The sequence below is a fragment of the Motacilla alba genome, chromosome 2, assembly GCF_015832195.1.
Source record: "Motacilla alba alba isolate MOTALB_02 chromosome 2, Motacilla_alba_V1.0_pri, whole genome shotgun sequence".
Lineage (NCBI taxonomy): Eukaryota > Metazoa > Chordata > Aves > Passeriformes > Motacillidae > Motacilla > Motacilla alba.
This window is the reverse complement of record NC_052017.1, coordinates 70,215,164-70,236,073: the sequence shown is the minus strand read 5'-3', so window position 1 is coordinate 70,236,073 and position 20,910 is coordinate 70,215,164. Positions and strand designations below refer to the sequence as shown.

At 46.3% G+C, this 20,910-nt stretch overlaps 1 protein-coding gene across 3 annotated transcripts in view; it reads left to right on the top strand.

The window, feature by feature from the left end:
- Positions 1-6,431: 6,431 nt before the first annotated feature.
- The window catches only part of TNFRSF11A (TNF receptor superfamily member 11a), a 29,148-nt gene continuing 14,669 nt past the window's right edge, over positions 6,432-20,910 (top strand). For 2 of the 3 annotated variants that reach the window (XM_038128525.1, XM_038128524.1), the window contains exons 1-4: positions 7,315-7,332; positions 7,520-7,729; positions 19,918-19,999; positions 20,429-20,554. In XM_038128525.1, the coding sequence (XP_037984453.1) occupies positions 7,330-7,332; positions 7,520-7,729; positions 19,918-19,999; positions 20,429-20,554 (421 nt within the window). In that variant the 5' untranslated portion in view covers positions 7,315-7,329. Of the gene's footprint in view, positions 6,936-7,314; positions 7,333-7,519; positions 7,730-19,917; positions 20,000-20,428; positions 20,555-20,910 lie in introns of those variants that run through there. The other variant, XM_038128526.1, reaches the window with a different exon arrangement.

Below are 20,910 nucleotides of genomic sequence, written 5' to 3'. Positions count from 1 at the left end.
CTTGTCTTGTTACTTCTGCTCTTCTCTGGAAAAGGTAATCACATCAACAGAGCGTTACAGGACAGATGTCCAATGTACAGAAATTGTTTAGCCTTAACTCTTTTAACATAGCAGGTGGTAGACTGAACTTGCTCAATTTCCTTGGCTCCTAGACCTGTGGCTTTACTGCCATTTTCATTCAGGGTTTCCTCCTATGTCTCCTGTGCCACAGCTGTGTTTTGGATTTTTCTGCTCTTTTCTGACTTCTCAAGCAGTTGCAGTGCCAGAGACAACTTTGTAGCCATGAGACTGAAACGACAGGTCCATGGTTAAGTTGCTGCTTTCTAAAGCAGGGCAGCTGTCTGTGAGAGTGGCTGCTCACCTACGCTGAACTTCATCCACTGTTTGGAAAACTTGTAAGTTCACACAAGCCAAAAAACTGTGACAGAAATTTAACTTTGGAGAAAGTGGGATGAGACTTCAGTTTCTTAGTATAAATGTAGCATCTTTACCCCCATAGGGTAATAGGTCTAGTCTCTCCAGCCCCTTGAAAGTGTAGCTTTTGCTACTCACGGTTCTACTTCACACCAATTGTAGGAATTTGAGCGAGGATCACAGGAAGACCAGCACGGCAACTACTGAGGTGAGAAAATTACTGTGTAGGCAGCAAACTTCCAATGCAGGTTGTCTTCAGCAATTTTGCCTCCTAAATTTCAGGTCTCTGTTAGTATATGTTGGTTGCAGGAGTTTTTCAGTGTATATTAGTTTTCAAATGCGAACAGACCTTCAAAATTGCAAGAAGTTGTTCTGTGTGGGGGACTTGGTGATATTTGGGTTTTTCTGATTATTCCTCCTAACTCTTGTCACTGTAGCATTCAAGACTGGAAAATAAAAGAGACCCATTTAATGAGAAGAATTACGAGAATATTTTAAATTAACCTCCCCCCCTTTCCTGTTACTATTCAAAATAAGTAAACCTTTTGGGAGAAAATGTTCTGTTAAAAGAAAGCAGTTCATCCCCTAAGGGTTGTCTTTAATTGCTTATGGCTCTGCCTGAATAAGGATTCTGTAAAAAACCTAAATGTTTGCTTTATTGGCATTGCCTGACCTTCTTCAAATTTTTAGCTTTAAATGTCAAAGGTCTCATGCTGCCCCTAGTGAAGTTTCAGACAAAATCTTAGTATCTTTATTTAAAATATTGACTCTTGTGTTCTTAAGCAAAAATGATCAATAGGCTGAAGGTACCCGGCTGCCTCAATATATGTTCTCTGTAGATTAAGCATAAAGCTAATTGGTATTATGCCTATATTTGGTTCTGAAAGATTGTTTTCTAGAACTCTAAATTAGGCAAATTGTTCTTTTTGTATCTTCCAAGCAAGGTGAATAAAGGGAGCTCCAGTAAAAAAGCTGCTCAGTCTTCTTCTATTAATCTCTTCCTACTCCCCTACCGCACCAAGAAGAAAAACAATCCTGCTATTACTGTGTGTATATTCCGGTTAGGAGAACTAAAAGCAGTGTTTGAATGGATTTGGGGCTAGAAAAGGTGAGGAAGCTGATGGAATTAAAGATTAAAAATTATCCATGAAAAACATCTGTTGTGAAGGCAAGGAGCAGTTTTTGTAATATATTGTGGGAATTCATTGCCACATAGGGGATGATAAGATGATTCAAAAAGATTCTGCAGAAAAGTAGAGTTGTGGGATATTTCTACTCTCTCTGTTGTGACATTGTTAATGGCATTTCTGTATTCCAGGAGTCAGTGGCTCTATATTTTAGTGCATTTATGAAGGTGTGTACAATGCATTCCAAGTGTTTTAAGTAATTTCCCATATGGAACTTACTGATGATGATATTTAAGTAAACCATGAAGTACCAGCACAGGTTCATGGAGCAGAAAGTCACTGACATGTTGATACAGCAAACTGATTGGCATGGCACTGATCCAAGGTGGAATCACAGAAGTTTGCATCAAATGTAAATGCTGATAAATAACAAGAATGAAGGCAACAAGATTTCAAGGAAACTGGTTCATTGCTTTTCTGAATGCATTTGACTAACGTTTCTAGTAAATACATTCAGATCTGTAGCTAATTTGGTTTAGACTATGAAATTGGTCAGCGAAGGCCCAGAGGAGCATGGTTGTTGAATAAAGCTGTTCAGGTCCTGGATGTCAGCAGTGTACACTGATATATCGTGTGTCAACTAATTCAGATGAGTCACGATGAATGAGCAATCGTTTTTCCAGAGAAGCTGTTTCTAAGGTTTAACTTAAAAGCTGTTTTAAGGTTTCCTTAGGTTTAATGCTGGCCAGTTTTCATCCATACAGGTAAGCTGTAGGAAAAGATGATCCTGCTTACAGAGTTAGAAACAAGCAAGTCAGTGGCAAACAGCCTCTCTCTTTGGAAGCATCTGCACTACATGCTGAACTTGAACATCCATCACACTTCCAGTTTGGTGAAAGACTTCCTTAGACTGAAGATTTCCATTTCCGAGAAACTTCTGAGCATGAGCAGTTCTACTGCAGAAGTGAGTGACTTGAAACAGTGACTTACCACTTGGTGTCAAGGGCCAACACCATGGCAGTGGTCAGTCTGGTTCCTTTCCCATCACTGGGATTGTGTGTGCTCACCACTGCCTCCCTCCATCACCCCAAGTTAGGCTGGCCTGCTCCCTCTTGACTTCACCACCCCGCAGAAGCAGAGGGCTGTTTGTTCTACCATTTAAATACTGTTAGCAAATAGGGCTGTTTGCTGTGTATTTGAATATTTCCATTCCCAAAACTATTGTGACTGTGGCCTTGTGCTGCTGCTCCTTGCCCTGCTTACAGAGGTTTTTTTTCCCATTCCATAACACCTGAGAGGCCTCTCCAGGAGATGGAGGCAGTACAGTGGAGTCCTGCTGATGTGCCAGCAGCTGTAGCAGAGCGTGTGCCTTGCAGGATCATGTGGGTTGTTCTGAAAGGCATTTGCACCTTCCCTATAACTACGCTACAAGGCAAGGGGAAGTGGTGATGGGGAAGAAGCAGCTGCAATGTTTAATAGGCAATAAGGGTTCACATAGGTTTGATCCCTTGCTGACAGATGAATGCACTCCATTGATCTAAGTATGAGTTACCTCAATCAGGTGAGTTTTCAAAGGAGTTTGGGATCATTAAGTGTGCTGTTAGATAAAATGGCAGGGTGGCTCTGGGGAGCTGGTAATGGGATGTTGCCAAGGGGTTAGGGTCTCAGTCCGCCTGCTGGTAGGTGTTTGCCAGCCTTAAAGACTCATTTCCAGGGCTTGAGGAGTATGCTGGGCAGAGCAAGCTTCCCCAGGCCATGCCAGTATTGCTTTTGTCCCAAGGATGAATTTATGACTCAAATCTTAGAGGTCAACAGGTATCTTATAAACATCAAAGTTAAAAATTCACCATGACTTTGTATTTCCTCCCTGGAGTATGCAGGCATAGCTGTTGCCACAGTGGCTGGTGATAACCTATCAGCTCAGTGTCTGCTTGCACGTACTTCAAATATCTGACGTACTAGCGGTGGGTGGTTGGGAGCGTTTTTCTTTTGAATGCTGTGGACTTGAGGTTTTCAGACAGGCATTTAGCAGTGGTACATTTTTGTGGGATTGTAAAAGGTGTGTTGTGTAAACCACACCAGTGTGACTAAGGAGCTTTATTATAGTTGCTCTGTCATGGGAATATTTGTGTGTTTTCAAATTTCAAGGAGACTGGGCAAAAGAATGCCATGGAAACTTGCCTTTCACAGGAAGAAAAGAGTTTCAAGTTGACGACATGATTTTGTGTATGGGTTGGAGTTTTTTGTAAAGAATAGATTTTATTTTTTAAATTAATTTATTTTAATAGCTAGAGTTCTCAAATAAAACTAGAGCCTCCTCTGCTAAAATGTGCAGATATTTATCTACCTTTTTTCTCCAAGTGTAGAAAGCTCCACATGCTGGGTCATACAGTAGGGCTCCCTCCCTGCAGTGGGTGATGAGAAAGCAGCCTTTCTCCCTAGTCCCAGGACAGACTCTCTGCATGGATTGCTGGTACTCCAGAAGCTGCACTGCGATCCATCTGCCCCACAGGGCATCCCCCTGATTTAGAGGGATCTTTCCTAGAGCTCTGACTTTACACTGCACTTCCTTTCTTGCTCACCTGCTGCGAGGCAGGTGCTCATATTTACACAGCCTGTATTTAGTCTACAGACTGAAACCTCAGGTAACCCTTGTGACACACACTGAAAGAAAACCATTGATCGTGATCGATCAAAGCCCTTCATCTCATCCTCTATCACTTAGCAGCATGTGAGAGGCAAGGGAATGCCTTCCTGTACATGAGAAAAGGTTTCCCAGGGTGCAACCATCTGCCTTTCAGTGTTGCTTCTCTACCCAAGTTTCCATCACGTCACTTTGAAGACCTGGATTTAACACAGAGCATCCTGGTTCTCCCTCCTGGGGAAAGGGGCCATCACAAGGTGTTGGTGTCCGTGTGCAGGTAAGGGGAGTACAGTGGCATGGATAAAGTGAAGGAACAGCTGGGGACGTAAACATGAGTATACAGGTGCTGCTCAGATGCCCTGGTGTATCCACCAAACCATACCCGGCCTTTGCTTTTTGGGTTGAAAGTTTTGGGAAGATGGGAGACAAATTCAGGCATTGGCTGGGACTGAGCTACCATTTATCCAAGCTCCTGTAAAAGAGGAGTTTTTACACTGATGCTGAAGGGGTTTAATTTTCCCACCACTACAAAACTTGCAGTTTTGATGTAGATAGCAACTTTCAGAATAGCTTTTAGCAGGTAATACCCACTTTTCTCTCTCTAGGAAGGAAGTAAGAAGAGATCCATACTGACCACAGCCCTGCTAAGCGGTCAGCCGGGCTCACGGTTTGTTTTCCATGGCAGGCATCGCCAAAGAAGGGATCCTGGAATTATCCAAGGTATTATTTTCATTCCAGAACAGGCGGACAAACCAGTTTTGGTATAAATGTTTAGGTTTTATCTGTGCTACATAAAATGATATATGTGATAAGTGTGAGAGAACTGACAGTGCTACACATTCCCCAGTTCATATTTTATAGCATTCACATTTTAGTTTCTAACAATCTACTGCAATCCACAATTAAGACTGTAAAGCACCCAGTAGCGGCTTCTGCGGGTTTTGGCTCAGAAACATAAAATTTAACTCAGAGGAAAATGTCTGAGCTTTCAAAAAGAGTCTGTTTTCGCATAGTGGTAGAAAATGAGAGAAATTTCAGCCCAAACAATAAATATTTCAGTCAGGTTTAGGGGTGAGAATACAAAAGTAATTGAGCTGATGTGCAATACTGACTGCTCTGGAGCTCCTCCGAGCTTTACTCGATGCTTTCAAAGTCTTCACTTGACACCTTCAGAGCAAGCTGATAACACATCTAACCTCTAGTGAGAGTGTGAGTTTGCTCTTGTAAATCTTTGGTTAGAATGAGCAGCTGGTAAATAAACACAGCCTATAGCCTTGGTGTTGTGCTAAATGTGAAAAGGGGAAGAGACTTAACAGACTGTTCTGTTTAAAAAGAAACATTTCCTTGTACCATAAACACAAACATTTTAAAACATCTCGGCTGGCACAGAACTGCATGTTTTCAGCAATGGGTGGATGAGGCTCCAGCAGAAGGATCTCACGCTGGTGGTGTCCCTCCCTCTCAGTGGGCTCCCTCCAGGACCAGCCAGGGCTAGCTAGCACTGCTGCCAGCAGCCAGGCACACACCTTTGCACATGTCACACCTTACCTTGCAAAGCCTCAGTGAAGTCTGCTTTGCCTTTGTTGCCTACCAGGCAAGCTGGCTGCCTGTGGCCATCCCTCCTGTTCCTCACTCCCAAGTCAGTTCTGTTCCCACCTGTCCAGCCCAAGTGTGGTGAGACCCTGACTCCTCAAGCAGGGTGACAGGGCTCTGACACCGCACTTGCAAGCTCGATGGCTTGCTGAAGCCCATCAGCATGATCCTTGCCCAGTCACCTCCAGAAGAGTGAGGCCAGCAGGAGCAGCGGCAGGCTCTAAGCCAGGCACGTCATGCAGTGTTGCTGTGAGCCACAGCCCACTGTGGAGCATCAAACTCTCCTAGGGGCCACCAGTGCCCAAACAGCCACGTGGTGTCAGAGAACGAAGCCAGGACCTGCAGGAGCACAAGGACCTCAAGCAGGACCTGCTTAAGCAAAGATCAGGCAGGGCCCAACGCTTGCTGAGAACAGTGTGGGGGGTCAAGGGACTTCAGGGAGATTAAAAAGGCTTTATGGTGCCTGGAAACTATCTAGGGGTGAAGGCCATAGCTTGATCTTGCTGTGGAGGCAGGCCCTCCACTAGCTACAGGAAAAAAGCTCAGCAGCTGTTTCTGTCCTGAGTGAAACCATTCCTCTGAGCAGAAATCAAACAGCACCACCGAGGGAGGATCAGTTTTCAATATTCTCTTCATCTTTTGTGTTTTAATGTATTTGTTTATTTGAAAACAAAGCGAAACTCCAGGTTATTTTCCTGGTCAAGGGTTAAATCTAAATACATAAGTGAAAGAACAACTTCCTTCTTTGCCGAAGTCAGAAACACGCTCCCAAGCTCATTTCTCAGCATGTGAGCACAGGGCAGGTTCTGTGTCCGCAGGGTCAGCTCCCCTGGATCCTCAGCCTGTGTAAATAGCCGGGCCCTGTCCTGCCGCACCACAGAGAGTTCCTGACCCTCTGGGAGAGCAGGGACATCGCGGCCGTGCCGGGCGTGCCACCAGCTGCAGCCACTCGCCTCCAGGCAGGGCGGCTGCCGCAGCGCTGCCGGGGGAGGCTCTTTCGGGGGTCAAGAGGCCGCCGTGCAGCGTTCCGAGTCAGGTCGCAGGGACTGGCCCCGTGCGAGGCCTGGAGTGGTTTGGGAGAGCTCCCAAAGCACATCTTCCGCTTTTCTTCCCCTCTTGGCAGCAATCCCGTCCGCCAGCTCCCGACATCAGCTAAAGTTCGTGGAGGGGGAAGGGAGGGGGACGTCGAGCTGTGCCAGGACGCCGAGGCTGGCACCCACACGTTGCACGGGCACCGAGAGGGGACAGGGAAGGGATGGGACAGGAGCTCCCCTCAGGGCTGGACGCAGACCCAGGGCGGATGGGGGGCGAGGTGGGAGGCTGCCTGAGGCCCAAGATGTCCTCTGACAGCGGCAGGCGATACCCGGGGGCGTGAGGAGAAGGCAACAATTCCAGGGGAGATGACAGCCCCCAGCCCCTTTCCTCCAGGAGAGGAAAGGGGCTGGGGGCTGGAACGGGAGGGCGCAGAGGCGGGGGCAGGTGGACGCACGGCCCTGCCGAGAAGACCCGACCGAGAATGCAATCCCCACCGGCCGGAGGAGGGACGTGGGCATGGTGACTAAACTTCTTGTAAAAAGGGGTGGAGAAAGGAAAGGGAGGGACAGAAGCGAGGGAAAAAAAAAAAAAAAAAAAGCCCTGCATGTCAAGGCTGAGGAAATGCTGTGGGAACTACAGCCAGGCGCTTTTTTTTTTTTTTTTTTTTTTTTTTTTTCTTCTTCTTCTCTCTTCTCCCCTCGTGTAGCTGAGAGGAAGGAAAGGAAGAAAGAGAAGTAGTCAGCTCAAATGCGCCTCGCTGCGCTGCCGGGGCGCGGGGGCTTGGCTGGAAGGATCTAGTTTCCCTTCGGTGGCAGGAAAAGGAGCCACGGGAGGAGGCAGAGACGCACACCCAGACATGCCCGTCCCGTCAGGCTGCTGGCTTCTTCTCCTGTGCCTCGCTGCCGCTGGCAAACAGGTAAGGCTGGGAGCCGGCGGAGGGGGAGGTGGGCGTCGCATCCCGCCCGCTGGGTTGGTTTGCTCGTCCCGCTGCTCGGGGCCGTCGGCGAGGTCGGAGCCCGCGGCATCCCGCTGAACAGCTTCGCCTGCCTGGCCCTCCGCTCTGCTGGTTTGGGTTTTGGTTTTGTTTTTATCCCAGCAACTCATAAGTTTCTCTCGCTTCTGTAAAATCAAAGTAGTCCAAACCCAAAGTTGCAAAGGAAGCCAGGGGATCTGCGGGGAAAACAGCCTGCTTCTGCCCAGGGCAGGGTGTGAGAAACCAGAAAATACTTGCAGTGAGGTTGTTGAGGGATATAATTTGCATGTAGAGTAAAAATAAGGCAGACTCCACCCTACCGAACAGATTTATTCGAGAGAGCGTGGGCACACTTGTCCCTCAGGCATGGGACGCGGGGTTTTCGCAGCCCCGCTTCAGCTTTCCAGCTTCCCCGGCGGGATGAGTCCCCTCACGCTCTGGCCGTCCCGCCATCCCAAATGCTGGCAGCCCCCGCGCGGCCCCGGGACGTGGGACGGCGCTGTGACCCCGGGTCCGCGAGTGGGCGGCCGCCTAACTCGCCCGGAGGTTGATGTGCTGATGATCGTGGCAGAACCAGGAACGCAAGCCCGGAGCCGGGTCAGCTGCCCCAAGGGCAGCCCTTTCCTCTGACGGGGGAAGATCTGAGCGAGGTTTGGCTCTGCGGTTGTTTGCAAACACAGCGTGCTCTGGTCGCAGCTCTGTGCGATGCCAGGTGGCTGCTGGTCAGCGTGGTTCACTTGGGATCGTGGCTGGTCTTCCCCTGCTGTCGGAAAGACCATTTTCTACAGCCAGCTCTTGCTCAGCCTTGTCGATGGCGTACATCACATTTCCTCCAGCAGTTTACATCGGCAGAAGCTCGCTTTGCTTTTTCTAATTATACAGCTTAAAAATTATCCTTCTCCCTTGTGGTTCTAGACTGGCAAGATTTACAAATACCATGCTACCCTTTATTTCCTCCATTAATCATTTTGGCAGCCTCGCTACCATTTGTATTTATTTCATTGGAACTTCTGGTATTTTTCTGTGTGTCATTATTCTTGATAAGTTATGTAACTCAAAGTGCTTCCCTCAACATGGGGATGTAACCAGGTCATGGCTGGGTTCCCTGAAAGCAAGGTGCAGCTTCAAGAAAAAAAAGATAAAAACCCAAACCAAAACAGAAAACCCTCTGCTGTCTACAGCTTTCAATTTCATGTCTGACCACACAGTCCTGAGAGCCTTTCCTTTGGATCTCTGGTCCTAAATATGTTGCCTAAAACCACACAGGCCTTTTTTTCCTCCTCTAAAACGTACGTTCCGTTTTGTCCACCCTCCCTCTCAGGCTTCTCTCAAATCGCTGCTTTCCAGGTGTCGTCCATATGTATGTGAATGAGCCTGCAAATTTCAAAAGTGACTTTTACATCACAGTTTTCAGAGGGTTTTCCCTGTCCTTCAGTATCCTCCGTGTCTCTCTTTTTTCCTTCCCTGGTGCTCAGGACTGATCAGTGCAGCAGGAAGAGCAGACCTCAATGCTCTTCATTCCTTTACTTCATTACATGCCTGCTTCATTCTGGAGCCATTTGGGTTTAGTGCAGTTTTTCCTTTTGGAATATCCTCATTGCCTGGAACTGGCTCAGCTTTTGACCAAACCTTGGAAATTCAGATTTCCATGGTATAGCTCCTGGCTTGTTTCAGGTACCGTGATGTAGGAGCCAGAGCTCCTCATCATTTCTCACCTCTTGATTCATAGCCTTTCACAGGACACAGAACAAGGAACTTGCATTTATTTTGGGCTGATGTGTAAAGTCTTTCCACTGCCTCCAACACGTGCTTAATTCTGAGTCTGTGTTTGTACAGGGTGCAACTTTGCATTGCCCTTGCTTTGGATAAGTAGCAGCACAAAACTGTAGGAAGCTCCAGGAAAGCTGTAGCGTAAAGATAATGATAAAACAATTTTTCAAAGAGCTCATTAATTTCATATTCTGCCTTCAAGAGTGAGCAGAACCTACAAGAATGTGAAAGGCAAGTTTAGAGAGGTGCTGCTCTGGAACAGCCTTTCAGTTTCTCCTTTGTCTGACTGATTTGAGCAGTGGTTTCTTAGAAGAGAGTTGCTTTCTGATGGAACAAATGTGAGAATACCTGTGGGAGGGTTGAGGTTTTTCTTATGCATTTGTGTTAGTTTAGACTGGTAAACAGGGTGGAATAGTGCTTGAACGGTGATATTTGCAATGTATTTCCTGCAAAGAATGAGAAGCATTTAGAAATATAAGTTATTGCATACTCACTCATAATTCTGCTGAGAATAGACATGATCATTGTCATCATTTTCACCAAAGAGGAAATGGGAACGGAGAATTCGTGACTTGCTCTAGGTCACACCAAGCATGGAGCAGAACTTCTGGGAACAGAGCTCAGCCCTGCTTATCTTGTGCTTCAGCCACAAGATGATATTTCCAAGTGATTTGTTTTGGGCACCTGTCAGAGGTATTTTGCTCTCTGGGGCATGATCCGCTCAGCTTCTTTGCACAGAATAGTCACATCCCTTTCCTTGCTTAGCACCAGTAAAGAGTATCAGATGGGAGTCAAAGTCTCTGAGAATGTGCCTTTGCAAATGTGCAATAAATCAGTTGCACCACAGATTCATCCCCCCTTGTGTGGCATGGAATGTGTCCTTCCACTACTCTGTAACATCTACTTCATAGATAAAGTTTGCAAGCACATTCTTTTGCAATGTAGAAAAGTTTTGGTCAAAATACCGATTTTTCCCTAACTTCCTAAAATGCACAGTCTGTATGATGAGAGAGGGGAAAAAAGAGCGTTAACAGTGACTATACTGTTACATGTTACACTGTGGGCTCTCCTGGTCCGTTATTCCTGCTCTGATCAGGGCCAAAGGAATCATTCAGTAGAGCAAAAGTTCTACAATATCTAATCTAAACTCCTGGATATATTCTGCCATAAACAGGGCTTTAAAGCTACTGTAATTCAATTAGTTCATTTATAAAAATTCCCTAGTAGCAATGGTTCCCGTGAGGAACACTAGCAAGCCTTCCATTGTCTTGCAGCTTTCCCCAAAACATGTGAAAAATCTTACAGCACCTCATATCAACAGAATATAATGTATGTAAAACTACATCAAACCACAATTTAAGAGATCTGTCCCACTTCTCTTTTCGCTTTAAGCATCTTCTGCCTGATGTAATTTCTTCTTTCCCACCAGCAGGACCAAAACAAACCTTTGCCACATTTCACAAACTGGTAGAATTCAAAGCTTATCAGACATCTCGAGGGTACTGACCGATGTCATCTAGGTCACAGGGCTTTCTTTATACTGTGCCAGAAGGAAAAAAAAAAAAAACAAAAAACAAAAGAAACAGGTCAAGCAGAGAGATTAACTGCATCCCTAAGGACCTTTTTTTGTTTCTACTGCCCATTACTGTCTATAACCCTCAAGCTTAGAAAAGTGTGATGTAACTTGACAGCTGGGCAAGAACCAGTACAGATGGTAAAAGGGATGCATGTGTAACTATGATACAGAAGATCATGGAAACCTCAAAGCGATGCCCTCCAGCATCACTTAACACTATTTAGCACATCCTTTAGCACACTATTTAGAGGAATCATACTTGAGTCACTTTGCTGCACTTATCCATCTGTCCCTAGGAGTTCAAGTGGTGAAAGGCTCTCCTGTAGTAGGTACATGTGCAGATGCAAGGAAAAGGCAATGCTTGCTGCAAGGCTGTCCCGCTTCTCCCTGCCCACTTCCTCTCTGTATGACCAGGTCTCCAGGGAGTCTTTGAGGTGTCCAGAGCCAGGAGGGTTCCTGCCACCACATGCCATTACCACAGAATTCAGATCTCCCTCCATCCTGTGCCCTGTGCTGCAAGGAGCTGCTCTGCGGCAAAGGCTGCCGGACACTCGGAGGAGATGAGTGCTTCGGGAGCTGGTTGAGCTTACACAGGAGGGAAGAGGGAAACAGAGATAGCTGGTTCATCATGTCATCAGCTGCAGCTCTGCTCCATGCGTAGACTGTCCCCTTCCTTTCCATGGAAACTCAGCTTGCAAGGCAGCACTGGCTTCTGCTGCAGCCACACACCGTTTTTAAGGATGCCTTGGCTGGCATTGCTTGCATGGAGAAGCAGCTGCTCTGAGAGTGGCTCATTATTGCTGATGGAAAACGCAAAGGCAAATATTTGTGTGTAATAAATGCAAGATAAAAAAACTAAGTGATGTTTAACCAGGTTGCACTCTGGACTTGAGTAGGCCTTGGTCTGTGCGACACAATAGCCTGCCTGCAAGAACTTGCCCCTTTTTATGACTTACTCTTTGACAATGGTCCAAAGTTCATGTAGTAGAAGAAAAACTCCACAAGCAGCAATGGCTGGAAGTCACAAGGTGGGCTGCAGGTGGGAATCCAGCTGTGCTGGCACTCAGGGCAGCCTGCTGTTGTATCTGCCCTGTGGGAGCAGGACTTGGTGTGATGCTTCGGCACTCTGGAAAACAGGTTTCCTGATTTGTCCCTGTCTGTGTGTCACTGCAGTTTGCTATCGTATTTGTGATGGGGTGCCTTCTGGAGGGCTCAGCACTGCACAGCAGGAGCAATGCTGACATCACCCTGGCACTCCAGGACATCCTGGTTTGTGTCTCATACCTGTGTAGCCACCTCAGCTGCTTTGTGCAGGGCTTCTGATGGTTACCTCTTTTGTTTGCCTTCTCAGGGTGTGAGTTCTCTGGGCATGGCTTTCTTTGGTGTTTGTGCAGTGCCCAAGATGTCATGGCTGCAAAAGAAGCCAAAGAGTCATTAATCACCTTGGGATAGCACCCCATCTGTTTCTCACCAAAGTCACAGGGAGGTCTGCCCACGCAGGCCCGGGAAGGGAGTGGATACGTTGCCTTGGCTGGATGCCACAGTGTAGGCTGCAGCATCCAGCCCTCACCCTTGTTCTCTGGATCTTCTTCTGCCCAGGACCCCAGCAGCATCCCTGTGGCAGAGGCACATTCCCCACACCACTTGGCCAGATGTGTTTGTGCTGCCTCCCAAAGGAATCCTTGCAGCATTCCCAAAGGAGTGGCTGGAGCAGGGCCTCTGGCAGGGAATTGCAGCATAGTGGGCAGGCAGAGAGCTGAGACCCAGGGTTGCTTCTTAGCCTCTGCAGAACCTTCTGGCTGCCTCCCCTCTTAAAATCTAGATAAAAGCGACCAGAAAAGGCTGTGTTTTGGTAAAAGAGCCAAGCTGGCCGGTTTAATCCACCCTGCAAGAGCCAATTAGCCAAGGAGGGGGAAAAAAATGAGGTCATTCACCCTCACCACTTTGTGGCTACTCCAAAAGAAAAAAAAGTATATAGGGTCTGTTCAAGAATGGCGAAGAACAACATTTGTGACTGCAGATGGACACAGAATATATTTAGTCAGTGGTCAAAGGGGAGGGAAAAGAAAAGAATCTTGTATGGAAATAAAAATACTGTGAAGTTTTGTTAGGCAACCCATTAATCTGGAATGCAGAAATACAGATAGGGAAAAATGTGCAACTAGGTTCATACGAAGTCCTAAAATTGCTTATGTAGCACACAAGAAAATCTATTTCGAGTGCATTATTTTGCCACAGCGAAGAGTTTTGCCTTAGGAGCAACATATGCTCCAGTAACTTTGCATTGTTTGGTTGCAAGGATGAGATGGTTCCTTGAATCTGCTCTCACAGGAAGAAGAGCTCTCCCCTGCAATACCACATGTTGTAAAACAGCCTGCTTATGGAAAGCAGCCAGGGCCTCTTCCAATCAGGGAAGAGTTTTTCCATAGACATTACTGGCCACAGCCACCGGCAGAGCTGGTTCCTCATGACTGACAATTAATCAATTCTCAGCCCAGTCCCGAGCTCTTTAATAAAGGCAGCAATTCCTTCACAACGGAGAAAGTGAAGATGCAGTCATGCAGTCCTCCCTCTAAATCACACCGAAGCAGAATGGTCAGTGGGTGTTAAATTCACTCCTCCCGACAGCCATCATCCCAAGCGAAGGCTGCAGCCCCACCTCTGCCCTTTGTGTTTCTGCCTGCAGAGTATTCAGCAGTTGTTCCGCGGACAATGCTAAAATCCCGAAGGAACCCAGAGCAGAGCATCAGGTGGTGAAAGCAAGCTCTCTTCTACAAGCTTTCTCATTCTGCCCAGCAGCTCAACTAGGATTGTGGGATCTCACCTCACATCATAAGAGATTAGCATGTTATGTTCCACTCTGAGGGCATGCTGGAAGGAAATGGTACATAAATAAACGGATTTTTTAAGCATAGAAAGTCCACATTGGACTCCTAATCTGGCATCCAGCCCAAAAAATCTGTCATGGTCATTTCTTCATTAATACTCAGCTTTAACTGAGGCCTAGAAAAATGATCTGCTGAACTGAAATGCAAGAGGAGCATGCTCCCCCTAAATCATTGTGGCTTTACTGTTTTTTTTAATTTTTTTTTAATTAAGCATGAATGGGTGTAGAGTTACTCATGATGAGTCATTGAGACAGTACCTAGCGTGGTAAGGCTACTAAACTTTCCTTTGGAGCAGTGCTTTCGCACCTGTTCGATCTAGAAGAGATTTGCCTCTGCAGGCCTTACCACAAGCACACCTAGGTGTTAGCTTTGATAATGTCATTATTCTGCAGCCTTTATTTCTGCTTGTTATGGACTGTTGGTCTTGCTGTCAAGCTTTTTTGTTAAATATTTTGATTTGCTTAGCTTTTGGGTTCTCAGTCTCTGATTCACCTTCAGAGTATTCTACCTAATAGCTGTTAGTCATTGAATTGCTGTGGCTGTGGGTGCACGTAGATTAAAGCATGAATTTTGCAGCAACGTGCAGGCAATATGCAGGCACTGCTGACTGCCCAGGCAGTGAAAATGTTAAGTGTGCCCCTCTGGCTGCGGTGTGGAGATGACTTTGAATGTCAAATGTTGTGCACGTGATGGCAAGTCTTCAGCCCGTAGAAGCAGGCTGGCTTATTCACAGCTTCAGTCAGTCCCTGTTTCAGCCCTGCTGTTTCTCACCCCCATTGCCTCCCATCTGATATACCTGAGGTTCCTGTCTGCCTGCCCTCACCCCGCCGTGAGAGCCGTCAGTGTGGCACTTCTCCTTTGCGTAGCTGCTGGCCAGAAATAGCTCTGGTGGGTTTGAGATTGAGGAATGCTCCTTCCCACTGGTGGAGCAGCACCAGTTGCTCAGGTGTTTGCTTTTGGTTGCACACTGGAACAGAGGGACAAGGGGAATAGGCAGGATAGAACTTCTGCCACCATTTGCCCAAGTCCTGGCCACACGTTACGGTTTTCTCGTCACCTCTTCATTATTGGTTTTATCCCTTATGCTCTTTCTGGCCTCTTCAGGCGTTCAGGCTGTAGCAGGGTTTTAAGGACCTATTTTTAAAAGTGAAATAATATTTAGTTTAAGCTGTTGCCATTTCCCGGCTCTATTTTACCACGTGGTGGTAGTTCTGTGATGTGGTTTACTGGTCACTGGAAAGTTGACATCACCAAAAGCATTTCATTCACAAGCTAAGATTTTTGTGATGAATTACAGGCCTGCAAGCAAATAACTGGAATTGCAAAGCTGTGACTTGGGTGCTGCTTTGATTTAATTTTTATCAGCAGTGAAGACTGTCCATGAAGGAACTGTGGCATGCAACGTGATCATGATTAAGTCTTTAACACAGGACTCCTCTTTCCCCTTGTACACCCACAACTGTAAAATTTTCCAGAGTTGTTACTATTATGTGCCTCAACAGAGTGCCTGGGAGCACCAGCCACAGCAGCGCCCATCGAGAACCAGATTCTATTTTTACTCAAATAATTTTTTAGGCAAGCCTCTGAAACTGGCAATGGGCTGAAGAAATCTGGGGTCTGGTGAACTGTACTGCTGACCCAAGGCAGATAGGAGGCTGGAAGGTTGTGGGCACAGTTGGTACCTGTGAGGGGAGAGGCGGTGGCTTCATATTTGAAGAAGCAGCAGCAGATGACTGCAGAGGCCCTCTTAACTGTGCAGGGGCTACTTCAGTTCAGGAAACATTGCTCAAACCTCACTCCTATTGACAAAGGCTAATAAAGCCCCAAATCCACAGATTTTTTTCAGTTTTGTAGCAGGCAAGTCTAAGGACCTCAAAAGCAAGTGGCTTGAATAAACCTGGGCTCCAAAGTATAAAGAAGAAGTGGTGTGTGCAAGGCAGGACATACCAAAGTTGTCTTTCCCATAGGTACTTGGATGCTGTAATAATAAATGGAGAAAAAAAATGTGCTTTGCTCAGTGAAATGATGACAGATGACTTGAATACTCTCCAGAAACAACTACACTGATCAAGAAGGTGTCATCTTAAAAGACAGTTATCCCTTGATGTGTCTCTTCACATCTCAATTTTTGCTAAACTGAGATTATCGCTAATGAGCAATCCTCATTGAGGCCTCAGGTTCTTGTTCAGAAGTGTCACGGGAAAAAGATTGTGGAAACCCCCGACCTTGTTCTTCCAGATTTTTTCTTTTAAGGGAGAGAGGCCCATGCAACTTTATCTTTTCTGAAATGTGAAGAGTGAGAAGAGTAATTTTAGCATTCATGACATACAGCTTCTGCTGCCCTCTGATTGCTCAAGGGCACAAAGTATAAATATTTCCTTAAGCCTGAGGACAGGAGTCTGAATGCTGCTGGTTCTCCCCTTCAGAAGCACCTGTGTGTGTGTTTTTTAAGGTGTGAGTAACACAGCGTTGCTTTGTAGTGCTGTCATCGATGTTCTTCAACCCTAAAAGCACAAGCACACTCTTGCTTAGTGTCCTTTTCAACAAATAAGCAAGAATAAAAACCCAAAGCTGAAAAGTTCGCCTGCAACTCAACACCAAAATACAATCTTTCTGCAAACCTTGATGTAAGCATGCCTGTTTTCCCAAAGAAGTCAATGGTGATAATCATGTGCTTGAAGGTAAGCAGGTGTGCTTTACCAAACTGGATCTACTAAGCTTGGAGGAGGTTTGTGTTTTTCCCCCTGGCTTCTTCCCCTGTTGGATATACTTATTCTGAAGTAATACTGATCAAATAGGAAAGCTTCCTGGTTTTTTAGGAACCGGTGCAAATCTGGATGCTTTGCACACTTTTGAAATGACAAATTAAACTTACACAGGATACCTAGAGCTCTCTGAAGCACTTATTTATGCATGGTGGTGGGATTTAATGAGTACTTTCATCAATAGCTAGACCATTAAAGGAGTGACCAGCCTGGGTGTAATCTCATTTAAGCACTTCAGAGGAAGTTGGCACTTTCTCTCTCTAGATAAGAGCTTGATGGTGTCCAAATCACTCTGACCCACAGGCCAGCATCCGAGGAGAGGAAGGATGTTCCAGGGGTAACGGAGCAGACTTGAGCCTTGGGAGACTTGGTTTGGTTTCCTGTCACCTCTGTAAAGCCAGATGGCCTCCTGGTACAAGTTCCTCATCTGCAAATGAATTGCACTTCCCTGTCTCAGAAGGACACATTGGCAGGAATGTGCTGGTGATGGTGAAGCATCGGGTCATCGTGCTGCCAGCAGCACAAATACTTCTCATCCTCCAAAGGAAGTTAATCTACAGTTGGAGACAGACACATCTGCCTGGCAGAGGGATTAACATGGGATAGCCTGACATCAACAGAGCTGTGTTAGCAAAAATTCTTGAGTTTGGCTCCCACCATAAGAAAATTCCAGGTTGCTTTGGTTTCCCTTCCTGTCCACTCTTGCTTCAGTTTTCATGTTTGGCAGGTCCAACCAGTCCATACCAGGCTAGAATCCCTCACCTTCACCTGGGGGTGAGCCCCATGAGAGCCTTGTCTTTGCACCATTGGGCATAAATCAAGAGGAGTATTGCAGCTTTATGAATGCCGTGGCTTGTGTGAAAAGGGGAAGGACACAGACACAGAAGAGGCTGCTTATGCCATAAAGTCTGGTGGTATAAAATGATGTCCAACAGGTGGCTGAGCAATTAGCCTGATCCCTTCACCTTGGTTCCAGGGCCCTGCTGCTTCTCCTCAGGCTGACTTGTGATTCTCAGAAATTACTCCAGACCCTTTAGCTGAATGCTCCTTAGCAGATTTGCATATCCTTCCGCAAAAAGGATGACTTTGCCCTTGTTTGACACTTCAGTAATTTTTTTAGTCTTTTTGTCTAAAGAGGAACTATTAAACGGGGGCAAACGAGGAAGAGGAGGATATTCTGTAACAAAAAGCGAGTGGCTGAGCCTGCTTTTGGTCTCACCACGATTGTTACCTTTGTGGATGGCTGGGTAGAGAATCAATTGCTCAAGACACTCTTTGTGCTTGGTTCCACATCATCACCTCAACCCTTTGCTGGCCATCTCAGTGTTTTAGCCTGAAGTGCATTACAGAAAATGAGCTCTTTGAACTATGGGGGTCACTGAGCTGTGTCACTCTTCAGCTGCCAGGCTGGCCCAACTTTCCTTTTCCTAGATTGCATCTTCCCTCACCAGGGCTGCCTGTTATCCTGTGCCCCTCCTTGGAGGTGCTGTGTAAATGGGGAATGCAGTGTTTTTTCCAAAAAGTCATTATCTAATCACAGGAAAGGTACTGCTAATGAATGCAAAGAAAGAGACAAGGAAACAATGACACAACAGGAGACTAGACTCTTAATTTGACCCGGGATTGTTGTGATGATAAAAAAAAAAGACTGTAAGTTGTTTATACCCTGCAAAAATACAAGAACTCGAGACCTCTGACTTGTGCTACTTTTTCTGTTCCAGACACAGCTAGTAGAGTTTTGATAAACACAAATCATGCACCAACCCATGGCTCAAACTCTAAGCCAGAGGGTGGTGTTTTAAAAAAAAATTCAATCTTTTTTGGTCATCTTAAATATACAAGACCCTTCCCAGCATTAGAAGAGGACAAGGTGCTCAGGGAAAACTATTTTTTGAGAGGTTGCTATTGCTTAAACTAGAAAAGGAGAGAGGAGATGTAAAGACTTGGAGGAAACAAGGGGAGAATGCTGAGTAGAGGAATGGGAACCAGCACCAGCAGTCATTATCATATGCTAACCAGCAGGGTTATCATATGCTATTAGATGGCAAAGGCTCCCTTTAACCAGCAGAAGAAGCTTTATTGCAGCTTTGTCCAAGTTTTCAGGGCTTCACTTCCAAGAGTGAAGAATTCCTTGCTATGGGCTGGATTTTGAATCACCTAATCTAATTTCAAGAGGAAAACTGTGAGGTGTTGAGTTTGCCTTGAGGACTCTGGGCTGCCAAAGCAGGGTCAGTGAAGGGCTGGGCGCAATGCTTGGCTGGCCAGGATCCCCAGTACAGGCCATGCCCTCAAGCCTGGGCTCTGCACGGGACCACTGTGTGCACAGACAGCTGAGAGCTGGGAGGGAATGCAAAGGCACATGAGGGCCAGAGGCATGTCTGCTGCCCACTTTGCAGGTGCCCTGTCATGTACCCATTTCAGGTGGGTGAGGGGGAGAGGGGGTGCTTTGTGTAGATTTGTGTTGGTTTTGGTTTAGATTTTTGAGACACAAAAAGCTGTTGGATAATTGCATCCCCTTTCCGGACGGCTGCCTCAGTTCCATGAGACCACCTCTGCAGGACACAGTGGGAGCCATAAAAAGCTGCAAAATATAAGCCCAGTATTTTATGGGACCAGCCAGGAGCATTTTGTATCCTAGTGGGAAGCTGGGAACTTCTTCTTTTTCAGGAATATAAATCATTCACTTTGCTTGTTTGCTTAATGCTCTACATTAAAACTGGCAGTTTCCCAGGTCTTGATCTGAGGTAGTTTCTGTGGAAGAGACTACAGAGGTATCTCTATGCCTTTTTTTGTCTTTACAATTGTTTTAAAGTCATAGATTTTAAATAAAAGAGTACTGTAAGAACAGGTTATGCAGCAGGCCAAAAGTTCATGACAAATTGCAAGACAGGTTATTTATTTGTCACCTGGCTCTATTAAAAATCCCTGTGTGTACATTATCAGGTACATACTCTTAGCATGTCTACAAAGCACCTTTGAAGTCACAAATGTTAGGTAAGTTTTATTGCTTGGCTATCCACAAGAGATAGAGACAGAATGTCATCCTTCTCTCTGCCAGCACTGGGCCTGGGTAGGTCTGGAGCTCTCCAAGTGTATTGGTTCTCATGTCCTCTCTTTCCTTCCCTGCTCCAGCTGTCACTACAAATCACTCCACCGTGTGAGAGCGAACAACACTATGAGTACTCTGGACGGTGCTGCAGGAAGTGTGAGCCAGGTATGTGAGCACTGCCTGGGCTGTGAGGCTGAGAGGCTCCTTAGCAGCTGCTCCATGGGTGAGGCAGCCGGCTCTCCTGACTGCTGATGGATTGGCACGTGCCCTGCAGGTGCCTGATCTCAAGTGCCTTCCTAGGGCAGGAGTGGTCCTGCTGGCCTCAGGGAAGGCCACAGCAGCTGTTTTGTTGGGATAGCACTGAACCACTGTGGGAGACAAAAAGGAGCTTGATTCTCGTGCTCCCAGGCTGTCCACTTCACAGATGTTTCAGTGCCACACTAAATGGGGACCAGATTGACAAACTAAAAAAGTGCAGGAAGAAATGATTGTCCACAGAAGTGTTAGCACCCAGTCTCTTATTTTTCTCCTAACCTCCTTAGACAGCTGCTCTACAGCTTCCAGATGACCTGCTTGTCCTTTTCTCAATCACAGGGAAGTATTTGTCAGCTAGATGCACTGCTACTTCTGATAGTGTGTGCCAGCCGTGTGGCCCGAACGAGTATATGGATGTCTGGAATGAAGAAGATAAATGCTTACTACATAAAATATGTGATCAAGGTGAGCCATTCATAGTGCAGAACCTTTTAATCCAAATTAGTGAAGCATGAAGGTGGTAAAGTGGATCTAGGGAAGTTGATGTGTTCGGGTGCCCAACACTGAAGGCTGAGCTTGCAGAAGAGCCTGGCTGAGAGGGAGGTCCCCAGACAGCAGAGATCCTGTGCTGTGCAGAGCACCATGACTGCAGTCTCAGTGCTGCTGATAGTGATTATCTTCACTGGGGCCATTCACCCCTGTGAGCTGATTTTAGAAGTTGTCCTTTTGCCCAGCACACTCTGCATTCACTTCCCCTAATGTGTTTGTCTCACCCTTGCAAATGCTGTGTTTATTTTCTACAAAAGCCACAAGGAAATGTA